General features: G+C 40.4%; 1 protein-coding gene across 5 annotated transcripts in view; it reads left to right on the top strand.

Moving 5' to 3' along the window:
* Positions 1-7,655: 7,655 nt before the first annotated feature.
* The window catches only part of rbm33a (RNA binding motif protein 33a), a 52,055-nt gene continuing 39,131 nt past the window's right edge, over positions 7,656-20,579 (top strand). For 4 of the 5 annotated variants that reach the window (XM_024393102.2, XM_024393099.2, XM_024393101.2 and 1 more), the window contains exons 1-6: positions 7,656-7,843; positions 8,483-8,558; positions 13,285-13,333; positions 13,881-13,951; positions 14,082-14,328; positions 15,952-16,059. In XM_024393102.2, coding sequence (XP_024248870.1) covers positions 7,825-7,843; positions 8,483-8,558; positions 13,285-13,333; positions 13,881-13,951; positions 14,082-14,328; positions 15,952-16,059 — 570 coding nt within the window. In that variant the 5' untranslated portion in view covers positions 7,656-7,824. Of the gene's footprint in view, positions 7,844-8,482; positions 8,559-13,284; positions 13,334-13,880; positions 13,952-14,081; positions 14,329-15,951; positions 16,060-20,579 lie in introns of those variants that run through there. The other variant, XM_024393103.2, reaches the window with a different exon arrangement.

Below are 20,579 nucleotides of genomic sequence, written 5' to 3'. Positions count from 1 at the left end.
AATAGAGTACAAACGACAAGGAAGCATTGTTGAAGTTTAAAATAAATTAAACTACTTTATTTTATCCCAAGTGTTTATCCCTTACTTCAACCATACATCAATTTCTTAATTAAATAATAAAGCTGTTAAAATAAAGTTATTACTGGATAGATACATAGGATAGATAAATAAATATATAGATAAAGAGAATAACATATTTTTGCTGAAAAACCAACACGTGAAAATCGAACTCCCGTGTGGAATTCCTTTTTCACGTGTGAAAAACTGTTGAAATGTTGCATCCCCACGCTGTCACATTTATTTCAGATTGAGATAATGTTTTCACATGTGCTCAAATGTGTAATTGAATGGTATCACAGAGATCTTGCTTTCCCGTGTCACCACATTTATTTCACATGAGATTATGTTTTCACCTGTGTACTTTCATGCTATCACGTGTTGCTTTTACATGTTGCCACACATGTATCACATTCTCTTCACATAAGATCACATGTGATCACATGTGAAGTTGGTGTGTTTTTTCTGTAAGGTAAACAACCAATGTTTATTTATTAAGTATAAATGCTTAGGTTTGCTTGTTTGAAACAGGTTCATAGCAAAAGACAAATGTCTTCTTAGGTCTCTGTTACTTCCACTGGATGGCTCACTCGCTTCCTACAATACTATGGTGTTGTCACAGACTTTAGAAGCTGTTACCGAGTTCACAATTGACCAAAAACAATGACAAGGGAGGTCAGATTCATTGTGCTTGGACCCCCCATCTGAAACTCCAATCACATGAAACCAACTGAAAACAAAATAGATTATTGCAGTGCCATTATTGCAGTGCCATAACTTTAAGGGGTGCCAGAGACAGAAGGGGGTGACAGAGAAGGAGAGGAAGCTAGACATCCCACTTCATTTTTTCTTGAACAATAAAAATGAATTAAGCAGACCAGATCCAGCTGCTATTACATTGGTGCCTATGGGAGAGCCACCCTGTCAGGCAGACCAGCACTTACCCCCCTCCAATCCCCTCCCAATGGTAAATGACCTGAGTAAGACATCTTCATTTTAGCTACCATCTTTTGGGTGCTTTTATACATTTTTACATGTTCACCACTACTCATGGTTCCCTGGGAAACAAGGACCAAAACTAAGGTTTATATCCTGTCACACGTAGGCCTATATTACAAGTTGATTGTCATTTTCAGGGGATCAGAGTAGACAGAGTATAGGCTGGATACTATATCCTTTGGATTTTAAAGGTCTTATGTGTGTGTTATTTCACACTCTAAAGTGTTTCTGATAATATCACAACATGCACAAGTAGAATGCTCTGTTATATAGATAATTTCATGTACAGTACCAGTCAAAAGTTTGGATACACCTACTCATTGAAGGGTTTTTCTTTATTTTTAGTATTTTCTACATTGTAGAATAATAGTGAAGACATCAAAACTATGAAATAACACATATGGAATTATGTAGTAACCAAGAAAGTGTTAAACAAATCAAAATATATTTTATATTTGAGATTCTTCATAGAGACTCTTTGCCTTGATGACAGCTTTGCACACTCTTGGCATTCTCTCAACTAGCTTCAGGAGGTAGTCACCTGGAATGCATTTCAATTAACAGGTGTGCCTTGTTGAAAGTTAATTTGTGGAATATCTTCCCTTCTTAATGGGTTTGAGCCAATCAATTGTGTTGTGACAAGGTAGGGGTAGTATACAGAAGATAGCCATATTTGGTAAAAGACCAAGTCCATATTATGGCAAGAACAGCTCAAATAAGCAAAGAGAAATGACAGTACATCATTAATTTAAGACATGAAGGTCAGTCAATACGGAACATTTCAAGAACTTTGAATGTTTCTTCAAGTGCGGTCGCAAAAACCATCAGGCTCTATGATGAAACTGGCACTCATAAGGACCGCCACAGGAAAGGAAGACCCAGAGTCACTTCTGCCTTTGAATCTCAAATATAAAATATATTTTGATTTGTTTACACTTTTTTTGGTTACTACATGATTCTATATGTGTTATTTCATAGTGTTGATGTCTTAACTATTATTCTACAAAGTAGAAAATAGTCCAAATAAAGAAAAACCCTTGAATGAATAGGTGTGTCCAAACTTTTGACTGGTACTCTACATGTTTCGTTGCAATACTATAGGGCTTTCTCGGGATAGTTTGCATTGTTGTAATAATGATTCATTATTTGCACATACAAATGGCTTACACACAAAAACAAAGAAGACGAGGTTGAGGCTTTGTCAAGTGAATCTACACAAGGCAAATTGACAGATTTGCTGTGGGAAGAACTTTTCTCCGTTAACTGAAAATGATAAATTATTGTCGCCTTTGGCTTTGCACCCTCGCATTGTTATGGAAAACCGCTGGATTTGGAAAAGGGCACAGAATCATTCAGGGCGCCGTAATAGAATGTGACAGCTCCCTTTGGCACTTGCTATTGGAAATAACCCAAAATTCTTGGGAAAGACAATCAGGATCGAGGGATGAGTGTATGCAACCTCTCATCATTTAGTTAGGGGAGTAAAACATCACGCAGCATCTTAAAAGCAGCTGTGTTCAGTTGTTAATATTTCTTAAGATGGTATCCCCATTATGAATATTAATATGCACAGCAATAACGTTGATCATGATTAAAGTACTTATTAGTTATGATGGCATGGTTGTTTTGTGTGTAAAATGTATGTTGTGCAAGATAATTGTCTTATTTTCTGAAACATATCTCATCTATAATCTTTTCAATTCATGTTTTTACAGTTGTGCCTTTACCATAATTGGTTACATGTTAGTACTGATAGCTAATGTTGTTCTGTGTTCATTGTACACTGGACATTGGACACACATTTGGAGTATCCTTGACAAGCCCCAAGGGTTTAATTATTCACTGCTTGAGGATTTCCTTTTGTACTTGCATGCATAAAGGCTTGTCTTTATTTACAGACACTATTGGTGAGATATAGTTTTAAAAAATGTGTGTCAGATGTTAAGCCTACTTGCCAAACACCAAAATAAATGGCATGCCATGCTAAGGGAGGCCATTGACAGTCATGGAGAAATAGGGAAAAGGCTGTATGCTTTATCAATACACCACTCCACACGAAAGCAGGAAAACATTCACCAGCTCAACATCTTATCCTCCCAATCCCCACAGTCCATTATAATTCACAGACTGTCTTTCACCAGGAAAGTCCCTTTACGCCTTCTCAAATTAAAAATCTCACGGCTGATCCCCTCCATCGCTCTGGCTTTCAGATATTGACCTTGTGGTGCTACAAAATGGCCTCTTCCTCACTGCGGGACCCCATAATAAGCCAATACAATGAGGCTTCACTTCACTGCTCACCTCTCTTTGGTGTCTCTAGGGGTCTTTGTTGACGTTTGTCAGCCCTAGAGGAATTTGGGGGTTAGACTTTAGCAGTAGCTGGGTCATTCCACGAAAATAGTGACTTTTGCATCTCTTTGATATTTTAAGTAGAAATCGTGCACCAACATTGCATTTTAAAAACATGATATATTAAATGAAGTGCCCTTTAATAAAGACCACGTGTATAATTCAATAAATATGCTTTTCATATTTATTCATGTTTTTAATTTGAAAAAAGTTTTGCTAAAGTGCCAAAATGTATTATTTTGACATGTCCCTCTGTGCACCCTCTGTCAATTCAAGGAACATTTTAACCAACTTAACTCCAGATTTTCTGTAAGTTTTCACCATCATTGTAAAGCCCTAGTAATTTTGTTAAGGTCAACCCTGTTAGGTGAACTGAACTCTTGATTGAAAATGGTGAAATGATTCCTTTTTAAATATATTTTTCAAAAGAAACATTGAACATTAATAGTCAAATCACAGTCTAATAAAGGCAAGTGATCTGATTTGATTCATTTTGGCAATTTTCTGGTGCTTGTGGTGGAATACCGAGTGGGACAAGCATAACATGTCGACCTTGTTACCCATAGATAGACAGGCTAGAAATGTTTAACAGTGAAACAAATTGTGAAGCTTGCATTCAATTGCCACTCCCTGTTGCACACAACAAATGTCCATTCCCCCTGTCACAAGGGGATTTATGGCTGATTTAAGAGGAAATCGTGGACCCTGTTGCGGTCAACCTTGATAAGTCAACCCTGTTGCATTATTTGGCACTTAATAGGCACTTACTATAGTCATGTTTTTACTTAACCTCTTGAGATGGGAAAACTTGTTTTTTATTAAGATGAACATGTGCTCTTTATGACTAACTAGGTGAAATCCCCCTCCAAAATGGACCAAGTTACACCTCTCAAAAGGCACTAAATTGGTGAAACGACCCAGCTACAAAGTCTGGCTGAAGAGTCAGACAGACAACTACTTGGATTCCTTCTTCAGAGCTTAATAGACCCCAGAATTTAGAATGGAAACCTTTGTAACGTTAACTGAACAAGGCTTTGGTCCAAAAAAAAAAAAAATCTAAGGATGGACTTGAATCACTACAATAAGATTAACTCCATTTCTGGAATTGCATAATGACTAGACCTCAATGTAAATTGCATGTGTTTATCTAGAGACATCAAGTAAAATACAATCTATTTACATTGGTCATGTTTACACCAGTCAGTTACTGTACTAAATTATTTGGATCTGAGAGTGATTGATAGCCTCAAGTTATTCCCAAGGGACTGAGTCCTTTGTTTCAAGGATACTTCATGTTTTATTCACAATTCCACTCCAGCATCATTGTGACAAAACCCATTATCCTCAAATCATTTCTGTGACATTTCCCCTCTCTTAATTCCTATAGCTGCCAGTGAGACTGATAAACATTGTCTGTTTCCTATCCAAATCACAATCCCAGAGGAATCTCTATGCAGTCAGACCACAAATTAAATTGATGCGATGCTTCAACGCAGCACAGCACTAAGCTTGATACAGAAAATAAGACAAGAGCGATGGTGCTACTACATGATTTTGACGAGAAAGCATATTAATCCGTCACAATAATGCAACCAAGCAATAGTGACACCTTATAGCATTGAAAAAAATATATTCAATATGTATGTTGGAAAACTGAAAGGTGCCATATCTTTGCTAGAAAAACAATATTTTTGAAGAATGGGTAATTGGGTTAGTAAAGTAAGGTGGGGTAAACAGCCCCCCATAGTAACTGTCCCTCCCCCTTCTGAGGTAAATTGATCTAATATTTTGTCATTTAGAAAAAGTTATAAACTTAATATAATTAAGTTAGATCTATAATCATTGTATATACAATTGAAGTCAGAAGTTTACATACACCTTAGCCAAATACATTTAAACTCAGTCCTTCACAATTCCTGACATTTAATCCTAGTAAAATTCCCTGTCTTAGGTCAGTTAGAATCACCACCTTTATTTTAAGAATGTGAAATTTCAGAATAATAGTACAGAGAATGATTTATTTCAGCTTTTATTTCTTTCATCACATTCCCAGTGGGTCAGAAGTTTACATACACTCAATTAGTATTTGGTAGCATTGCCTTTCAATTGTTAAACTTGGGTCAAACATTTCAGGTAGCCTTCCACAAGCTTCCCACAATAAGTTGGGTGAATTTTGGCCAATTCCTCCTGACATAGCTGGTGTAACCGAGTCAGGTTTGTAAGGCCTCCTTGCTCGCACATGCTTTTTCAGTTCTGCCCACACATTTCATATAGGATTGAGGTCAGGGTTTTGTGATGGCCATTCCAATACCTTGACTTTGTTGTCCTTAAGTTATTTTGCCACAACTTTGGAAGTATGCTTGGGGTCATTGTCCATTTGGAAGACCCATATGCGACCAAGCTTTAACTTCCTGACTGATGTCTTGAGATGTTGCATCAATATATCCACATAATTGTCCCTCCTCATGATGCCATCAATTTTGTGAAGCTCACCAATCCATCCTGCAGCAAAGCACCCCACAACATGATGCTGCCACCCCCGTGCTTCACAGTTGGGATGGTGTTCTTCAACTTGCAAGCCTCCCCCTGTTTCCTCCTAACATAACAATGGTCATTATGGCCAAACAGTTCTATTTTGTTTCATCAGACCAGAGGACATTTCTCCAAAATGTACAATCTTTGTCCCCATGTGCAGTTGCAAACCATAGTCTGGCTTTTTTTATGGCAGTTTTGGAGCAGTGGCTTCTTCCTTGCTGAGCGGCCTTTCAGGTTATGTCGACATAGGACTCGTTTTACTGTGGATATAGATACTTTTGTACCTGTTTCCTCCAGCATCTTCACAAGGCTCTTTGCTGTTGTTCTGGGAGTGATTTGCACTTTTTGCAGCAAAGTACGTTCATCTCTAGGTGGCAGAACGCATCTCCTTCCTGAGCGGTATGACGGCTGCATGGTCCCATGGTGTTTATACTTGCATACTATTGTTTGTACAGATGAACATGGTACCTTCAGGCGTTTGGAAATTGCTCCCAAGGATGAACCAGACTTGTGGAGGTCTACAATGTTTTTTCTGAGGTCTTGGATTTCTTTTGATTTTCCCATGATGTCAAGCAAAGAGGCACTGAGTTTGAAGGTAGGCCTTGAAATACATCCACACCTCCAATTGACTCAGAGGATGTCAATTAGCCTATCAGAAGCTTCTAAAACCATGACATAATTTTCTGGAATTTTCCAAGCTGTTTAAAGGCACAGTCAACTTAGTGTATGTAAACTTCTGACCCACTGGAATTGTGATACAGTGAATTATACATTAAATAATCTGTCTGTAAACAATTGTTGGAAAAATACTTGCGTCATGCATAAAGTAGATGTCCTAACCGACTTGTCATAACTATAGTTTGTTAACAAGAAATTTGTGGAGTGGTTTAAAAACGAGTTTTAATGACTCCAACCTAAGTGTATGTAAACTTCCGATTTCAACTGTATATACCATTAGGGGAGCCTGAAGATATATAATACAGTTGTTTAGAGATAACAATTGTTTATAAAGCAGTCCCATTTAAGGTGAGTGTGTTGGGGGAAATTGCCCCCCATGGGGAAACTTGTCCCCCCAGCAATCCAATGCAAATCAATGAATCCTAAATTAGCATTTTCCAAATCATGTCCAAATCCTCTACAAGTAACTTAATTGAGTTACACAGTATTTTTTTTCTACTTTAGGATGATTTGGACATGATTTGGTGCGGAAATTAGAAGAGGGACTTTACAACAAAATCTCATCATAGTGAGAATATTAATAGTGAGATGTGCAATGCCATTTTGTTAAAAAGTTTTAAAAGTGTCAACTGTAGCCACTAATTTCAATTCATAGTTTGTTTGCCTAAGCATTACCATCATCCACATACCAATTTTTTTTCCAAACTTTTCTTTTTTGTGTCAGTAATTGGACATTGTTGTTAGGGGGGCTAGTTACCACACGTTACCCAAATTACTGATATTGTATAGCTAGTGTATTGTAGGCTATATTTCATGTTTCAGTATCTCCTACTCTAGTTAAGAAAATATGTATACTTTTACAGTTTCATTCATTATGTATTAATGTAATTAGATATCGTGCATACTTATTTGGTCTCATGAACTGCATAGGTTAACCAAACGATCTAGGGTCAGTTTATCCTACACACAAATATTAAAAGGAATTAGTAGCTGGCAAAATAAACTTTATTCGGATCAGGGTTTAGGAAGGACATGATTCTATCCCAGAATGCATCAGAACATATTCACTCTGTAATGGTTATGTTCAGATTCTCTGCCGATTGTGGTAAACAACGTTAGCTTGATTTAAACGCGAAGGAGTAAACATTTCAATGTATTCTTCAATTATATAGAATTTCGCCTACACTGAGGAAACCGGCTTGCGTGATGGCGGACAGCCCCGGAGGTATGGTTACTACAATTATTTCGGTAGAGTTTTGGCTTTCTAGCTAACACGTTTGGTTTGCTAGCCAGACCAGATAGGCCTAAAAGCTAGCTTTTTGTAGCTAGCTACGATAATTAATCCATAAACACTATAGGCATCATGATACAAGTTCATTCGGTGTTGTATTTAGTTCCAAAGTTTGACTGTGCATGTTACCGTGTTATCTATAGTGTGCTGATATTTTTAGCCAACAACCGAGTGGGAAAGGCCACAGTTAGCTACCGTTAGCTAACTAACGTTGCATTGGCTAACGTTAGATAGTTCAAAGCAATGAAAATGTAGCAACAATCTAAAACAGCCTAAATATCATTAAAAGCACTAAACAATTGTTGCTTAGTAAACTGTTATAGCTAGTTGACCATTCATTCATTCATTCATTGAAACAACAGGGGTTGTCAATTGCGATATTTCGTTTCTCTAATTGATTGGCCCGAGTTTTCACATCTGGTTTCCCACATCATCATCATCATCATCATCATCATCATCATCATCATTTGCCAGTTAGAAAGCAAATACGTGCAATGTTTGTGGCCCTCAAGGACTGGGGTTGTGGACCCTGCCATCAAACAAGTTAACAGAGCCTTGTCTTTTTGTTTTCAGATGATGACTTTGAAGATTATGACAAGCCAGGTGCAGAGAGATCACGCAGGAGGAGAGGCGAAGATGATTTAGACAGGTATCTCAGCTGCTTGGTGTAACATACTGTAGCTCTCAAACTCTAGGTGGCATTCTGCCTCCTTACGGTTCTCAGCCATTCACTTCGCCCATGACTGTCTCATGGGAACTACAATCCCGACACTGTGTTTTAACGTTTAGAAACATAAAATCAAACTTTATTTGTCACATGCTCCGAATACAACAGGTGAAATGCTTACTACAAGCCTTTAACCAACAATGCAGTTCAAGAAAGAGTTAAGAAAATATTTACCAAATAATCTAAAGTAACACAAAATATCAAGGCTATATAGAGGGGGTACCGGTACCGAGTCAATATGCGGGGGTACAGGTTAGTCGAGGTAATTTGTACATGTAGGTAGGGGTAAAGTGACTATGCATAGATAATAAACAGCGAGTAGCAGCAATGTAAAAACAGATGGGGGGGGTCAATGTAAATAGTCCCGGGTGGCCATTTAATTAGTAGTATTAGTAAAGCAGTCTTATGGCTTGGGAGAAGAAGCTGTCAAGGAGGCTTTTGGTCCTAGACTTGGCGCTCCGGTGCCGCCTGCCGTGTGGTAGCAGAGAGAACAGTCTAAGACTTGGGTGACTGGAGTCTTTCACAATTTTTGGGGCTTTCCTCTGAAACCGCCTAGTATGGCAGGAAGCTTGGCCCCAGTGATGTACTGGGCTGTACGCACTACCCTCTGTAGCGTCTTAAGGTCAGGTGCTGAGCAGTTGCCATACCAGGCAATTATGCAACCGGTCAGGATGCTCTCGATGGTGCAGCTGTAGAACTTATGGATGATCAGGGGATCCATGCCAAATCTTTTCCATCTCCTGAGGGAGACTGAAAAGCCCTGTTGTTCATGACTGTCTTGATGTGTCTGGACCATGATAGTTCATTGGTGATGTGGACACCAAGGAACTTGAAACTCTCGACCCCCTCCACTACAGCCCCGTTAATGTCAATGGGAGCCTGCTCGGCCCCCCTTTTTCTATAGTCCACGATCAGCTCCTTTGTCTTGTTCACATTGAGGGACAGGTTGTTGTCTTGGCATCACACTGACCTCCCTATAGGCTGTCTCTTTGTTGTTGGTAATCAGGCCTAACACTGTTGTGTCAGCAAACTTAATGATGGTGTTTGAGTTGTGTTTGGCCATGCAGTTGTGGGTGAAAAGGGAGTACAGGAGGGGACTAAGCACGCACCCCAGAGGGGCCCCAGTGTTGCGGATCAGTGTTGCAGACGTGTTGTTGCCTACACTTACCACCTGGTGGTGGCCTGTCTGGAAGTCCAGGATCCAGTTGCGGAGGGAGGTGTTTAGTTCCATGTTCCTTAGCTTAGTGATGAGCTTTGTGGGCACCTATGGTGTTGAGCTGTAGTCAATGAACAGCATTCTCACGTAGGTTTTCCTTTTGTCCAGGTGGGAAAGGGCAGTGTGGAGTGCGATTGAGATTGCGTCATCTGTTGGGGTGGTATGTAATTTGGAGTGGGTCTAGGGTATCTGAGATGATGCTGTTGAGCCATGACCAGCCTTTCAATTCTGATGTGGGTGCTACGGGGCGGTAATCATTTAGGCAGGTTACCTTTGCTTCCTTGTGCACAGACTATGGTAGTCTGCTTGAAACATGTAGGTATTATAGACTCGGCCATGGAGTGGTTGAAAATGGCAGTGAAGACACTTGCCAGTTGGTCCACGCATGCTTTGAGTACACGTCCTGGTAAACTAAAGCAGGAAGAACCATCTGGCCCCACTGCTTTGTGAATGTTGACCTTTTTAAAGGTCTCGCTCACATCAGCTGCAGAGAGTGTTATCATACAGCCGTCCGGAACAGCTGGTGCTCTCATGCATGTTTCAGTGTTGCTTGCCTCGAAGCGAGCATAAAGGCATTTAGCTCATCTGGTAGGCTCGCTTCACTGGGCAGCTCGCGACTGGGTTTACCTTTGTAGTCCGTAATAGTTTTCAAGCACTGCCACATCTGACGATCGTCAGAGCCGGTGTAGTAGGATTCAATCTTATTGACGCTTTGCCTGTTTGATGGTTCGTCTGACGGCATGGCTGGATTTCTCATAGGCGTCCGGATTAGTGTCCCACTCCTTGAAAGCGGCTTCTCTAGCTTTTAGCTCGATGCGGATGTTGCCTCTAATCCATGGCTTCTGGTTGGGATATGTACACACGGTCACTGTGGGGACGACGTTGTCGATGCACTTATTGATGAAGCCGATTATTGTGGTGGTATACTCCTCAATGCCATTGGATGAATCCTGGAACCTATTCTAGTCTGTGCTAGCAAAAGAGTGCAGCATCCGCGTCACAGGACTATCTGATCACTTTCGTATTGAGCGAGTCACTGGCACTTCCTGCTTTAGTTTTTGCTTGTAAGCAGGAATCAGGAGGATATAATTATTGTCAGATTTGCCAAATGGAGGGCAAGGGAGAGCTTTGTATCTGCCTTTGTGTGTGGAGTAAAGGTGGTCTAGAGTTTTTCTTTTCTCCCTCTGGTTGCACATATGACATGCTGGTAGAAATGAGGTAAAACGGATTTAAGTTTGCCTGCATTAAGGTCCCCGGCCAGTAGGAGCACCACTTATGGATGAGCATTTTCTTGTTTGCTTATGGCCTTACACAGCCCGTTGAGTGCGGTCTTTGTGCCAGCTTCGGTTTGTGGTGGTAAATAGACGGCTACGATTAATATAGATTTGAACTCTCTTGGTAGATAGTGTGGTCTACAGCTTACATAAGATACTCTACCTCAGGTGAGCATTACCTCAAGACTTTAATATTAGACATCGCGCACCAGCTGTTATTGACAAATACACAATCTTACAAGATGTAGCTTCTGTCCTGCCGATGGTTGGGAAATCCCGCCAGCTCTGTTATCCGTGTTGTCGTTCAGCCACGACTCTGTGAAATTGGTAGGATCGTCTTGATCGTTTATCATCCATTTTGTTTTCCAATGATTGCATGTTGGCCAATATAACGGATGGTAGTGGGGGTTTACTCACTCTCCTACGAATTCTTAGAAGGCAGCCCAACCTCCGCTCTCTTTTTCTATGTCTTTTCTTCTCACAAATGACAGAGATTTGGGCCTGTTCCCGGGGAAAGCAGTATTTCCTTCGCTTTGGACTCGTTAAATAAAAAATCTTTGTCCAGTTCGAGGTGAGTAATCGCTGTTCTGATGTCCAGAAGTTATTTTCGGTCATACGAGATGGTAGCAGCAACGATATGTACAAAAATAATAGCACACTTGGTTAGTAGCCCGTAAAACGGCAGCCATCCACTCCTGCGACATTCTCAACTATTAAGAATCATTGCTTGCGTTACTGCCTTTATCTTTCATCAGAGAGAAAGAATACTTAAATAAAATGAAATATACACTTACTGTAGCAGTTTTGCACAGATCCATACAGCTATGGGTGCCTCCATCCGATGAAAATACATTTCTACACTTCCCGAGTTACACTTACCCACAGGTGTTCGGAACATGCTAGATAGCTAATTAGCACTGGTGGTCGCCTCCTGTCTTCCTTCTGTTTTCCGTAAACAAGCTTTGTATGATGGAGATATGGCCGTGTGGGAACACTAACCTACATAAGGGATGCCGATGGCATTTCCCGTATGATTGATGAGGATCTCCATATTCCAAATATACTGTCCCTTACTAGACGTCCGCAAATGTTTTTAAAATAGGCCGACGGCCTCAGGCCATGCCCCTAGATAGCTAATTAGCACAGGTGGTCGCCTCCTGTCTTCCTTCTGTTTTCCGTAAACAAGCTTTGTAAGATGGAGATATGGCCATGTGGGAACACTAACCCTATAAAAGTGTGTCAATTTAACTTTAAAAAAAAAGGATTTCCAACAGATATGAAAGAAGGTCCTTAAGCTTCCAATACCGAACATCAGGCGATGGGTGTTAATATTCAGAACTAGCGTCGGGGGCTCTAGACAACACTTCCCCATGCAGAAGTCGCCTTCGTCCAATGACTCTTATGTTTAATGGAACTGAGAGTCATGATCAAGGGCTAGGTGTAACATGACCGTTTTAAACTTTTTTGCAAGTTTGCATGCTTTTTCCCTTTACTGCACTCAGTTTTGGGCTTGTCCTCTGACATTAGGCTATACTAGTACAGTAGTACTCCAACTGTGAAGCCCATAACTCATGCACAAAATATAGGCCTAAAATAGATTTTAGGCAGAGACTTTCTCTTGCGGAGACTTTGTCACAACGTGTGTTCATGAATGGAGCTTGGCGATTATATACAAAAAGGATACTGTTGTAATTTAGACTAAACAATTTTCACAACACTAAGAAACAATATGACTATAATGATCTTATGCTCTGAATATGATGTAGGTTTTTATGAGAGAACCTGGTAAGAGAGTATTTGAGGTGGTACATTTTGAAGTGCTTTCTCCTGTTTGGGACCAACTGAACATGACCCAGGAACGATACAGTGACTGCAGCCTATGAGAACAACATTTCTATCGCTACTATACGGGCCTTGCAGAGTCAGGCCTAGTGTAAATATTGTGGAACATAGGAATCTGCTTATCGTAAACATGCCGTGTAAGAATGTAGCCTATTGCCCGGCCTTGCTCATGAGAAAAATAATTTAGGCTTCATTAAATAATCTTGTCTAGACTAGCTGTAGACATCCGTGGAGAGTAGACCAATACCTAGCTTTGTAAACCGAGTCAGCGTAGCTCCTTTTATCTGGCTAACTTGGTTGATCTCTTCTCTTAAAGTGATCTTGAGAGTGATTTACTGGAGGAGGATTGGCTGACAGCCAAAAAGGTAAGACAAAGAACTCTCCCTGGCTTCTGTTTGTGATTCATAGATGCCTCTGCCATGCTAACCTATTATGCATGCCGTTATTAATGTAGCCTACCAGCTGTAGGATTGGTGAAATAGCCTAGATCCCATAGACTTCACAGTGACGTGGGATTTTGCAGTAGTCTTTTGAAAGGGGGCTCCAACACAGGGGCGTTTATTGATGTGAACCAGGAGGAAGTACAGTGGGCAAAATAAAGTATCTTAACCTGCCCAGATTGCCTTCACCACATGGGAATAAAGCATACTTTTGGACTGGAGGAGACCCCCCCACATGTTTATTTAAACTCACAATTTTATTGATTCAAATATTGACTTAATCTGTTAGATTACCAATCCGATTTGAACATGCGTAGGCCTGCACATTCAATCATAATGTAACTTTTGGTTGATATTCGGGGAGTTGTGTTATAGTCGACCTTGCCATTTTAAAGCCTGGGCTTGCAAGGAATAAACAACATGAGCTAAAACATACTGATCCGTTTCTGGCTTGTTTTTCTTGTTTTTTTAGGATCCCTCAGAAGTGTCAGATGAGGAATTGAACGATGACCTTCTACAAAGCGATGAAGAAGATCAAAACATGTAAGTAAATTGTATCCACGTTGTCTGATCATGCTATGTGCGTTTCCATACTTAGTCTTTAGACACTTGATGTGCCAATTTTTGAGCTACAGTGTCCTTTGTTTATAATTGTTTTTTTTTTGCCTTTCAGCGGCCAGGGCGTTAGCCTCAATGCTACTCTATGCGAATTTGACCAGCAGGTGAACCCCATAGACTACCCAGAAAAAGGAGATATAGAGGGGGGCTACCAGCAGGAGGGGGGAGAGTACATGGACGAGTACAGCCTGCTCAATGACATGGAGATACCAGACGGCCAAATGGAATACTCAGGAGAACAGGCTGGGGGCGACGGAGTGTTAGACATTCAAATCAATGAGCCTCTAGACGATGAATTTCAAGTGAGTCCTCATCTCGCCTCTTTCTATTTTACTCCATTACATCTTGAAACGATAACTTACATTTATTTCCCTGTCTCAGGTTTTAAAGGGCATGTATCAAATATATTCAGGGGATGTGCGTTGGATAGGGGTTGAAGGTGTGTATGGGGGGATTCATTATCACTCTCTGCCAGTTGATTTCTCCTTTTGTTGACAAAGTTGGTGTTGACATCTTGTTTGGCAGTAGGTAGGTAATGCTCTGTGGTCTGTCGGCTGTGACGCCTGGTGCCATTGAGCCCTGTATATTTGTCTGGCTAAGGCCACTTTGTGCGAGGAAGACGCGCTGCCAATCGGCCGAGGTTAACGCTTTTGTATCGGGCGCTCGACTCTGATAAAGTCGCACGTTGATGGAAAGATTATTGACCTTCCTAAGGACAACATACAGTCCTGAAGTGTGATGAAATGATTGATGCGATTTCCTCTAGTTATTTCCCAAACCCCTAAGACAAGAGTGAAGAGGGGAAAAGATAAGACTAGATCCATGTGACGTCTGTTATAGTCCTATTTCCTAAGGTGTGATGCCTGACAAAAGCATTCACTTTTTTTTTTACACACTGAAGATAAAACCTTTGATATTCTAAGTAGGGTTGCACGGTTCTACTTCATACTTTGAAAAACCCCAGTGAGTACGCAGAGCACGTTTGTGTGTAATAACTATGTTTACAAGGTCACTCAACTGCCCGGGCTTAAATACTTCTGTTTGCGGTGGTATTCGGAGGTAACATGTGGAACAGTTTTAAAGGATTAATTCCTTTCTGTTCCCTCGCTACAGTCTGTCCGTCTATCCTTCTGCTGCAACAGGTATTTGTCTGCAATATTATTATGTTTTGGGTTGGCAGGTTAATGGTGCAGAACACCAAACACTGTCCTGCAACCTACACACTGACCTCATTTGACAGTCATGAATCACCTAGTGGCTTCTCACTGGAAGTATGTTTTGAAATGAGTGTAATTACGTGAGTTGTGACCACATGGTATATCAAGTACACGTTGGAGAGCCAACACTTTTTTATTATTAACGGAATTATCATATAACTGGAATCCTGGGTTTCGGCACCGTGAAACTGTAGTCGGCTTCCTGTGTGGGATGTGAACTTGGGCCATTAGTGGGCCATTAAAGCAGTAGCTAGCGTGATGATATTTTCACCATCACTGATCCAGAGGTCGTTTCTATCTCCCCCCCACATTTCTGTATATCATGTCAAACATTTACATCTCATAGAATTTCAAATGCCGTCAGGAATTGGTAACAAAGCCTTCTCCCACTGTTATGTTAATTCAAGAGGCTCCCCCTTTCTAACCCCCCCATAACAGTTCAATGTTTTCTCCTTTTATGCTCGCTGTTAATATTTTCATTAAAAGGAAACGCGGCAGTATTTTTGGTTCAAGCGTTATTCCTTTCACATTTCCATGGGGATAAAGTTAGGCTAAACCCACACAGGCTGTAATCTCAGGCCAGTGTTAATATCCTGCTAGCATTGATAGTAAATATGAGCCATAATAGGATGGTAGAATGTACAATACATCTATGACACTTAGCCTATTTTGAATATTGACTCTGGATCTCTCTACTTGTTGTTGTAGGCGGATGATTACTCACCAAGCTATGGAGGTGGAGAAAAGCAGGAGGAGCAGGCAGCGCAACAGGAAGCCCCAGAGGAGGAGGAGGTCTCTCAGCTCGCAGACACAGAGGTAGGAACAGAACGGGTCTCCTTCACTCACTGGATGCGTCCTAAATGGCACCCTCTTCCCTCTATATTCCCTATACAGAACTTTACATTTTAGCCAGTTGTCCTTTGGACGAGTAGGACTTTTTAATATTTTTTATTTCTAACTTGTCCAAAAGCTCAAGTTGCTTGTCCCCCAAAATAATTTGTGGTCTGTAACACCATTTTTTGTAACACCATTATATGATGCGAGAAACCACTTTACAAAATAAAATGCGTTACTATCTTTTTTACCATAGAGAAACAGAGAAAAATGTAGGTTACACTATTGGATTCTTATATTCAAACTCGTCTCAAAATAAAACACTGCCCCTTTAAGGCTCTCCTGGAGGGGACCCCCAAAAATATGTCTACGAATTCATACAATTACTGCACATAAACTCAGCAAATAAAGAAACATCCTCTCACTGTCAACTGTGTTTATTTTAAGCAAACTTAACATGTGTAAATATTTGTATGAACATAACCAAATTCAACAACTGAGACCTAAACTGAACAAGTTCCACAGACATGTGACTAACAGAAATTGAATAATCTGTCCCTGGACAAAGGGGGATTCAAAATCAAAAGTAACTGTCAGTATCTGGTGTGGCCACCAGCTGCTTTAAGTACTGCAGTGCTCTCCTCCTCATGGGCTGCACTAGATTTGCCAGTTCTTGCTGTGAGATGTTACCCCACTCTTCCACCAAGGCACCTGCAAGTTCCTGGACATTTCTGGGGGGGAATGGCCCTAGCCCTCACCCTCTGATCCAACAGGTCCCAGACGTGCTCAATGGGATTGAGATCCGGGCTCTTCGCTGGCCATGGCAGACCACTGACATTCATGTCTTGCAGGAAATCACTCACAGAACGACAATGCCACCAGCCATACTGCTCATGCTGGAGGGTCATGTCAAGACGACCCTGCGGGTAGGGTACCACATGAGGGAGGAGGATGTCTTGCCTGAAACGCACAGAGTTGAGTTTGCCTGCAATGACAACAAGCTCAGTCCGATAATGCTGTGACACACCGCCCCAGACCATGACGGACCCTCCACCTCCAAAACGATTCCGCTCCAGAGTACAGGCCTCGGTGTAATGCTCATTGCTTTGACGGTAAATGCGAATCTGACCATCACCCCTGGTGAGACACAACCGCGACTCGTCAGTGAAGAGCACTTTTTGCCAGTCCTGCCTGGTCCAGCGACGGTGGGTTTGTGCCCATAGGCGACATTGTTGCCGGCGATGTCTGGTGAGGACCTCACAGTACAGGCATTGCAATTCATTGCCCTAGCCACATCTGCAGTCCTCATGCCTCCTTGCAGCATGCCTAAGGCACGTTCACGCAGATGAGCAGGGACCCTGGGCATCTTTCTTTTGGTATTTTTCAGAGTCAGTAGAAAGGCTTCTTTAGTGTCCTAAGTTTTCATAACTGTGACCTTAATTGCCTACCGTCTGTAAGCTGTTTGTGTCTTAACTACAGTTCCACAGGTGTATGTTCAGTAATTGTTTATGGTTCATTGAACAAGCATGGGAAATGGTGTTTAAACCCTTTACAATGAAGATCTGTGAAGTTATTTAGATTTTTACGAATTCTTTGAAAGACAGGGTCCTGAAAAAGGGATGTTCTTTTTTCTGCTGAGTTTATGTGAAAAAATATCAATGATGCTGATGCAACAGATCAGACCCAAGTTTTATTTATTCATATTATAAGCTCAACAATACACATATGGCTGTAAGCTTGGCGAATGTTCCAACATGCAATTAGCGGGAACGCACTTATCAAAAGTGCACCGCACGCATGAGTGGTTTCATGTGACAGAGATGAAAATATCTGTTCGAAATTAATAGGAGAGACCTAAAGATGCATCAATTAGTGTTGTTTACTGATATGACAAGGATTATGCCTTTGGCTGCTGGACAATAAAATGTTGATTTGAAAACTAATATGGCATGGGAAAAATGCTAGTTTCAATGGCATATTAAGTGTTTTATAAAATAATTCCCTCAATTTCTATGGTCATATTTTGGCTAGACTACTTTGAAACAATGTACAGTGCCTTCCAGAAAGTATTCATTCCCCTTGTCTTATCCCACATTTTGTTGTTACAGCTTGGATTAAAAAATAAATGAAACATCCATCTACACACACTACCCCATAATGACACTGTGAAACATTTTTGTATAATTTACATAAGTATTCACACAAGTCTTTAAGAGCTTTGCACACCTGGATTGTCTAATATTTGCCCATTATTTTCAAAATTATTCAATATTTGTCATTGTTTGTTCGTTTTCAATCCTTGCCATAGATTTTCTTGTAGATTTAAGTCAAACTGATAATCGACCACATTCACTGTCTTCTGTAAGCAACTGCAGTGTAGATTTGGTCTTGTGTTTTAGGTTATTGTTCTGCTGAAAGGTGAATTCATTTTCCAGGTTCTGGTGGAAAGCAGACTGAACCAATTTGTTTTGCCTGTGCTTAGCTCTATAACATTTCTTTTGTTATCCTGAAATTCCCAAGTCCTTAACAATTACAAGCATACCCCATAACATGATGCAGCCACCACTATGCTTGAAAATATGGCGTGGTACTCCGTTACGTTTGGGGCAGATCCAACAACACACATAACACTTTGTATTTAGGACAAAAAGTGAATTGCTTTGCCACATTTTTAGCAGTATTACTTTAGTACCTTGTTTCAAAGAGGATGCATATTTTGGAAAAATGTTATTATGTATAGGCTTCCTCCTTTTCACGCTCTAGCTTAGTGTTGTGGAGTAACTACAATGTTGATCCACCCTCAGTTTTCTCCTATCACAGTCATTAAACTGTTTTAAAGTCACCATTGGTCTCGTGATGAAATCGTTGAGTGGTTTACTTCCTCTCCGGAAGTAAAGGATGCCTGTATCTTAGGAAGGACCCCTGTATCTTTTGTAGTGACTGGGTAATGTTCATTAGGGATAGCGGGACGCCTATCTGCTTGGATTTTCTTCTGATTTTCGCCTGCCGTATCAGTTCTGTTAGTCTCAGACATTATCTTAACAGTTTTAGAAACTTCAAAGTGTTTTCTATCCAATACTACCAATTCTAAGCATATCCTGGCTTCTGGGCCTGAGTAACAGGTAGTTTACTTTGGGAACGTCAATCAGGCGGAAATTCAGGCCCTATCCCAGGTTTTAAGCCATTATTGTACACAGTGAGTCCATGCAATGTATTATGTAAGTTGTTCAGCAAATTGTTACTCCTGAAATGATTACGTCTTGCCATAACAAACAGGTTGAATACTTATTGACTCAAGACATTTCAGCTTTTTATTTGTAATAATGTAAAAAAATAAAATAATAATAATCCACTTTGGGTTAATGTGTGTCGGCCAGTGACAAAAACATTTTATATTCAGGCTGTAACACAACTAAATGTGGAAAAAGTCGAGGGGTGTGAATACTTTCTGAAGAAAGACGTGCCTCATAAACTGGACAGTTTTAAAACAATTAAGTTTATTGTTGAATCATTTTCTAAATGCGGACCGCCTCCGCTCAGATTCAAGGTGGGTGATATGTGGTGCGCAACAGGCACTGTCCTTCACTCTCTGGTCTTGTGACCATTTAGATGTTAATTATCCTTCATTATATTTGTCAAACATGATTATTTATGTACATGGAAAAATAGATTTTAATATTATTTCAATGTTTGCATCTCTGATCCAATTATTGGCTTCTCCTATATATATATATATATATATATATAAATATAATAAAAAATCTGTATTCTTGTCCGACTATTTAATCTTGTACCTGGACAAGAGGACAAGCGTTAATGTTGATCCCTGTTATAATGCACAACTAAGAGACTCTGGTCAAAAGTAGTGCACTATATAGGGAATAGGGTGCCATTTGGGTCACAGACACTGACCAATAAGTCAAAGCCCCTCTCTCTCCGATGCCTCTTTGGCTGCAATTCTGCTATGGACAATGTATAATTTATACTAATGTTTGTAGCTTATTCTATACTTTAGACTTACGTCTTTTGTGAAGTACTGTGAAATCTGATAATGTGCCAGATGTTCAAGTAAGACATGGTTGCAGTTTATAGGCCTGCAAGAACACTATCCATATGCTGTACAGGTAACTGCCAAAAAAAGGAACCACCAACATAGTGTCTTAACAGCTCGTTGGGCCAGAACCACTTCAGTGCACCTTGGCATAGATTGTCTGGAATTCTATTGGAGGGATACGATTAGTGTTGTGTGGTGTATTTAAAAAATAAAATAAAATAAATACATTTTTCCTTTATGCACAGTCAGTTAAGAACACATTCTTATTTTCAATGATGGCCTAGGAACAGTGGGTTAACTGCCTTGTTTAGGGGCAGAACGAAATTTTTACCTACCTACCGATCTTGCAACCTTTCGGTTACTAGTCCAACTCCCTAACCACTAGGCTACTTGCTGCCCCGGTATCACGGTACCAAAATGTCATAATACTTTTGACACTAATATATTG

This window comes from Oncorhynchus tshawytscha, linkage group LG29, assembly GCF_018296145.1.
Source record: "Oncorhynchus tshawytscha isolate Ot180627B linkage group LG29, Otsh_v2.0, whole genome shotgun sequence".
Classification (NCBI taxonomy): domain Eukaryota; kingdom Metazoa; phylum Chordata; class Actinopteri; order Salmoniformes; family Salmonidae; genus Oncorhynchus; species Oncorhynchus tshawytscha.
This window is presented reverse-complemented; position numbering and strand designations above follow the sequence as displayed.